This window comes from Protopterus annectens, chromosome 1.part0, assembly GCF_019279795.1.
Source record: "Protopterus annectens isolate FY-2018-M chromosome 1.part0, PAN1.0, whole genome shotgun sequence".
In the NCBI taxonomy this organism is placed as follows: Eukaryota; Metazoa; Chordata; order Ceratodontiformes; family Protopteridae; genus Protopterus; species Protopterus annectens.
Genome location: NC_056725.1, coordinates 289,600,150 through 289,607,432, shown reverse-complemented (window position 1 = coordinate 289,607,432; position 7,283 = coordinate 289,600,150). Strand labels below are relative to the sequence as shown.

Genomic DNA, 7,283 nt, shown 5'->3' with positions numbered 1-7,283 from the left:
TTACAAACTTTAGTTTGTGCTATTCTAACAGTCAAAATAAATGTTTCAGACAAACGTAAATAAGCTGCCTGCTAAAGGGAAGTGGAAATGATGTGTTCTGAAATACAATCTGTAGGCATTAAGGTAATGTAAACATCTATATACTGATCTGTAAGTGTCAGTGAGCCTAGCAGGGTCATGTTAAAGCAAAGCTATGTACACATCTCAATAAACATTATCTCCATGACTATAGTGCCTGCAAACATAAGAGAGTGTATGAGGTGTTCATTCCTGCTAAAACAGCATTTATGGTGAGATATATTATGTTTGTATAAAAATACAAAAGTACTCCACTGCTTACTTTTAAAACAATAAGTTAAATGAGCAACATAGTTGCAGGTTGTGAGTACTGATGGATCCATATGCTGATAATTACTAGCTCTGAACTCCTTTCATATTTCTGTATTGTGAATTACAGCTTTTAAAATAGTCTCTGTTAATCAAGGCTTAGATGGTTACATATTAATATACTTGCAAGTGGTTTGTTAAATATTCATAAACTGCTGTGCATTATACATACATGGAAAACTGCAGAAGTATAAGGCGATTGGCTGCAACTAAATTTCAGCTCTGAGACTACATAGTACTTAAAGACATGGTTATTTCTTGGGTTCATCATTGGCAAGGAGGCAGGATATCTACCTCTTCTGCCAGCAGCTTGGGAATGAATAACTGTTTAACCTCTGAATGGCTACTCAGCGGGAAGGATTAAACTACATTTAGCCTGGTCTCCTTTTTTGGGGGAATGATGGGGGTTATGCTTGCTGAAGTATTCCCTGCTGGAGACCGATGGCTAGTCCTAGACAGAAGGTGGACTCATTGGCTATCATCTTCAGTAAACTATATAGATGAAACATCCTAAAAATGAAGATTTTTATTTGGAAACAAATGAATGGTATTGTGCTGTGGAGTTACTGTTTTGTGTGTGTGTGTGTGTGTGTGTGTGTGTGTGTGTGTGTGTGTGTGTGTGTGTGTCTACATGGAGGTGGCTATTCCTCTGAAGCTAATCAAAACTGACAACTCTTTTACAGGTTTTACAAACTCTCAACCTAAAACAGTAATTAGTTTCATTCTCATAGAAAATGTTCCACTCACTACATTGTTAGCTGAGATTATTCCAGGCATCATTGGGAAAAGACAAGCAAGAAAAAAAGGACATTACTTGTCCTGCTGCCACCAGCTGCATTAAAAACATTCTGTCAAGATGCAATGAAATCAGCACACACACTATAATTAAATGAAATTTACAGCCACATTTTAAAGTACTGTATTTTATAACTGAGGAAACAAAAGTAGTTAAAAATAATATTATAGCACTTTAGTTCTAATATGCCCATTTTGAATGCTGTTATAGTTTTTTTCCCCATGAAAGAGAAACCTAATGTTACAACTTCTAAATCAATATTGTTGCATAGCCTGCAAACACTAATGCCCCCAGGTAGCCATCCAGGCATTTCAAGGCTATCCAATGGCCTGTTCACAACCCTGGGTAGGCCACTATTTCATTATAAAACATAGCCCCCCAGAACACTGTTTCTTGTATACAATACTAATCTGATTACAGCAAGCGTTCTGCGTTGCATTTTAGTCTGTTCCAATGGACAAGGAAAACAGTGTAAATGTGGTAGCTACACAGAGGGCTCTTGTTGTCTTTTCTCTAAAAATGAGAGAGAGAGAGAGAGACAAAGCCTAACATATTCTGGAGCAAAGTTCAAAATAAGTGACTTTTATTAATACTGCTGGCATTTGCTTAAAAAGTATTTAGAGCAGTAACATTTTATCAATATGCATTTTCTGAACAACCGCTGCAATTTCAATGTTAGTAGCATAATCAAATATTTTAAACCCACTTTTTTACAAAATCACAGATTTTAGGAGGTCCACACCAAAATTGTAAGGCAGATTCAGGATGTTCAGCATGCCTCTTAACATCTAAGTGCAAGAAATGTGGATAAACCCTAAAATAATGGAGGGACAAAAGCCCGAAATTAGGGACATATTTTAAATGTTGCTGTTATAAACTTAGAAAGTTGATAGAATGATTTATGTTAGCATGCATTTTCTGAATTAAAAAGTCTGAAACGCAAATATATGTCATTATTCAGCGACTTCAATCTTCAGTGCTTTGCTCGAAAACGAGAAATGTTATGAGACATTGACCAAAAATATCAGTCAAAAATATGGATATTCTGAAAAAAATCAGGTCTGGACAGTTGATAGGTACGAATCGTCCAATAAATCGAAAGTCAGGGAAATACGAGAGCTACAGCTAATGCAAACATGTCTACACCACGTTTCCTCCAAGCAATGAGTAGTGTATTAAGCTGTAGGTGAAAACGAGTTTAGTAAGTGTAAAAAGTTAACTAAAATGTGCGTGTGCAATAAAAGCATGTAGATACCGTATAACAGGTAGCATTCCCGAAAAAATACACGGCATCATAACAGAATAAAAAAATCAAGTGTATACCTCTCAAGCTCTTAGCACAGTAAATCTGAACAAAGTCAAAAACAGTGGGAAGATAGCCAACAATAGGGACAAAGTTTGCTCTTATAAGCTTAGAACGTTGATAGAATAACAAGTTTTACGTCAGCACATATTTTCAGAATGATTCTGAAGTCTGAAACTGAAATGGTATCATTATTTAGTGACTTCAGCCCTGACTGATTAGCCTGAAAATCACAAATTTATGAGGAACAGACCAAAAATATGAGGTAAAAATCTGGGCATACTGCGAAAATCAGGACAGTCGAGAAGCATTTATACGCCATGACTGTACGTCATGTAATTAAGCAACACCTTCACGAAATGTAGACTTACCATAAACGGTTTCGTTGTAACCTTTTGTAAAAAATTGCATGGCTTTTACTGCTCTCCTGGGAGTTGAAAGCAGACCTTCTCTCTCTGGATTTTCTCCTAACCCTCTTAAAATTGTGGCATAAGCAGTCTCTAAATCGAGATGATCTGCTTCTTTTTCAGAGGAACTGTCTCGCTTGTACTGAACTAACAGGTTTGATTCTACGGCTAAATCGTTAAAACCATTTATATCACCGTAGGTTTGGGTCTCTGCTAAGTTGCCCTTGCAGAAACCGTTCATGTCAAATGCTGCTCTGTGAAGCTCCATGCTTAATATAAGAGGAAGAATTACTGCTGCTTGGCTGAGGTTAAGGGTTTTTCTGCCCTTACACTTGTTGCAGCGCCCTTCCATTCAGGCTATATTTATATTGCAGCCCTATTAGCCCACTGAATCCCATTACTGTGTCCTCGCTTACCTCACAATGACGTCATCGTCGAATGCAGCAGGCTGTTCCAATACAAACCTAAATGTTGCAGCTTCAGGCACTGTTAATCACTTGCCTTTTTTAATTTTACTGCTTAGGTTCCGGATTATCTAAACTGGTTAGGACCTGTGGTCTTTAACTGTCGGTCTCATTTATCTAACTATTAATGCACTGCATTACTGTGCAGCCATACCTCTCTCAATAGTCCAGATTTTCGCAGAATGTCCAGATTTTTGACTACTATTTTTGTCTGCTCCTCTTAAAATGTGTTGTGTTCGGGAAGATCATTGAGGACTGAAATCACTAAACAATGTCAAACAGTTGAATTTCAGACTGCATCCATCCATCCACAACCTCTTTTCCCATTTTTGCACATGGGGTCGGGGTGTGGCTTCAACATCCTTCAGAAAATGCATAGCAATGCAAAAGCTATTCTATCAACTCTGAGTTTATAGGAGAAGTATTTACAATCTGACCTTATTTGTTTTTTTTTTTTTTGTTTTGCCCCACATTTATTTTTACTTTTGTCCAGATTTCTTATGAGAGGTATGAGTGCATTTGGTTATGTGGAATGTTGAAGAGACTGATACTAAGTTTTCAGTCAGTACTGGAGAATGCATCTTTGCTGCAAGTTGCTTGCTAAGGCAGTGCTGTGTTTTCTTTAGGGAAAAAAGCATGGAAAAATAGAGGCATCGCAGTCATCATTTGGGCAGTTTTGTCCCGCGGAGAAAAGCAATTTCGGCAAATGTTCTCAAATTTTAGAACTAAAACGGTATATTCCTTTTCCTGTAAATAGTTGCATACAACACTTAGTTTTTATCAGACGCACCCTTACATTTAACGATAGAGAAATTTCAAATACTAAAATAATAACGTTTTTGTTTGACAAAAAGTTAAGTTCATACCCTTGCAATGGTTTCGGCACAATCTCATATTTTCTTACAAAATATCCCATTTTGGGCATGTAGAAAGGTGGCACCCCTAATGAAAAATAGAAGATATGCTGATATTTTAAGAGGAAAATGTTTATCTATCATCTAAATATTGCAGAAAACAAATATGCTATAGTTCAATATATACATCTCAACTATCTATGTTTTTCAGAGTACCCCTAGTTTTGCCTCATATTTTTTGCTGTCCTTAAACTATTTGATTTGCTGTTAAATCACTGAGGATTAGAGCATACCTCTCAACTGTCCAAATTTTCACAGAATGTCCTGATTTTTGTCTCATATTTTTGGTCTGTTCTTCATAAAATTCAGGGTTTTCTGGCAAATCGCGGATGATTGAAGTCACTAAATAATCACATACGTTTTAGTTTCAGACTTTAAATCCATCAGAAAATGCATGCTAACACAAATCATGTTATTCTAACATATTTCTAAGAGGAATATTTAATTTCTGTCCCTATTTTGAGGTCTTTGCCCCTCCCCCCATTATTTTAGGTTTTGTTCAATTTTTTGTGCTAAGAGGTTGAAAGATATGGTTTGGAGTCAGATCAGAGACCTCGTATGTTTCGTCCATTTGTACAGAAAATGCATGCTGCTGTTGCAAATTCCGTTGTTCTAACCTTTTTAATGGATTAGAATAATACTTAAAATTGTCTCAGATTTTGTGTATTTGTCGCCCCCCCCCCCCCCCCCAAGTGGAAGGGCAACAGTAGAACTCCTCTGTGTCAAATGAAAAAAAATGTCAGTTTCCACAACTAATAAAAATCATATGGGAGACAGACAGCATTCAACTAAAAACGGTCTTTTTACTCTCTCTATTTTATACGAAAATACTATAACGATCAATGTTAGCCAGGAAAATATTACCTTTTCAGATGCTAGCAAGTATGATTTCCTGGTAAACACCGTTGCATTAAATATTATCCTCTGTATTGTATATTTGACTGAAATTTGACTGAAACATTGGTCTTGTGCAAAGTCATATGTTTCAGAATTGACTTAGCTGATCATTTGAAAACGAGGCATCCCGAGGAGTGAAACTACACTTTTTAGTGTATTATTTATTTATTTTTTGTTGGGCAATTTAGAATGTAGTTCCAGATCTCTGAAAAAAAAAGACGGGGCAGGTGGTTGTTTATATAATATAAACGTTAGAGCTGTTATGAGCCCAGACATAGCAGACCAGAATCGGACATGTTATTATTTTGTTTCAGCTCAATGAAGTCTATTAATTCAACTTTATTGTACCTGCGATAGCCTGTGATGCAAGTGAAATACCTGTCGTAGGAGTTGACTAGGTGAGGCGAGTGAGAATGGTGACCTCGTGATGGCAGCACAAGCCGCTAATTTTACAAGAGAGCAAGAGTTAACATCATAAATAACTCCAGACCCGTACAGATAATAATCCCAGCCGCCGAGAAATCTGCACTGTAAATTTGTAGCGAACTGGTCAGTGAAAACAAATCGAACCACTTGAAAGAGGGTATGGATTTAAATCTGGCACACTAATCTATTAGTTTATTTAGTTAATTCAATATTTACATTTCTAGTATATGCATGGCGGCAATTTAATAGAGAATTATCAAGTTCAGTATTTTACTCATTTAAGTCAGCTGTGTTGCATCTGTTGCCCTGCCTGCTTTGTCGTAATTTTAATATGCAACCAGCATCGTAAAATATAGGTGTAACTCACTGAAATTCAAGTTATTGAACCATATTTCTAAAGGTATTCACACACATTGCATTAGATGTTCTTTGTTTTTCACTGCTGCAGTCATTACATTTGGGTAATCTGCTGGCCGGTTGCCCTCAGTCGGCCTGATTAACAAAGTCTTGGGTCCTGCGTCGGTTGCTGTCCCCTCTTCCATGACATCGTGTCGTCAGGGGTATAAAACATGCAGCCGACGCCATTACATCAGTCTTTCTTGCCATGCAGTGCCCGAAGCAGAAGCAATTCGCAAGTGCCTTTCGGCCGACTCCTGAAATTTTTGTTTTCGGGTTTCAGAACCTAAGTCTTCAACTAAAAGCTAAGTACCCCATTGGGGAAACTTTTTCTTGCTCCTTACCGATGTCAGTAAAAGTTAATAATTGCATTACTTGTGGGAAGCAAATACCTCATAAAGATTTTCATTTGTACTGTATTCCTTGCCTAGGCCCTGACCACAAGGTGCCTTGCTGTCGGTTTTGTGCTAAATTTAATCAATGCACGATTAAACATCAGTATATTTTGCTTCTAAATATTTTGGCTCAAGATTTAACTATCCATAAACGTCATCGGTTAGCAATCTGACTACCGGAATACCTAAAAAAATGCAAAGAAAAAGATAGAGACCGTCGAGGTCCAAAACCAACGACGAAACTTCTCCTAAGCCAGTTGCCGGTTCGCCAGTACTCAGTGAGGCGCTTTCGCAGCCCCTGATACCCGCTACTTCTGATTTGCAGGCCACTACTGAGACCCATTCAGAGTCCAGTATGCCGTGAGATGCTTTAATTATGGAACCTGTGGATGTCTCTACCTTAGATGGATCTGGAGCCGCTGTGCAGGCAACGGCTTCTGAGGGTGTTTTCAGGCCTACAGATTTGTATATTAGACCAACGCCATCTTCAAAACTAAGGCCAAAATCTAAATCTATGTCTAAAAAAAACGACGCCTGGGCCACATGTGCAGGCCCCTATGCCTAAAAAACAAATTATCAAAATGACTGAAGATTTAATTACTCTGATCAGGGGTAGCCAACCCCCTCCTTCTAAGAGGTCTAGGCAAGACATTGATTATGAATCTTCTGAACAGGATTCTATTTTTTCTGACTCTTCTAATGAACAGGATTTGTCTATTCCTACTTATGAGGACTCTGATGCAGAGGATTCCATTCCTTCTGCTTCTCCCCCTGAGGATTTTTGTTTTGGGGAAACTTTACATGCCTCAAGGGAACATTTCCACTGGGAAAATCAGGATTTCTCTGAATCTAAAAAGAGACTTAGGGATTTTCTTCTTCTTCCTCAGCATAGGCCTTT

At 37.7% G+C, this 7,283-nt stretch overlaps 1 protein-coding gene across 1 annotated transcript in view; it reads right to left on the bottom strand.

The window, feature by feature from the left end:
- LOC122791691 (GTP cyclohydrolase 1-like) overlaps positions 1 to 3,261 on the bottom strand; it is a 149,158-nt gene extending 145,897 nt beyond the window's left edge. Inside the window, exon 1 of the mRNA XM_044059621.1 lies at positions 2,858 to 3,261. Coding sequence (XP_043915556.1) covers positions 2,858 to 3,245 — 388 coding nt within the window. The 5' untranslated portion in view covers positions 3,246 to 3,261. The remainder of the gene's footprint in view (positions 1 to 2,857) is intronic.
- Positions 3,262 to 7,283: the final 4,022 nt, after the last annotated feature.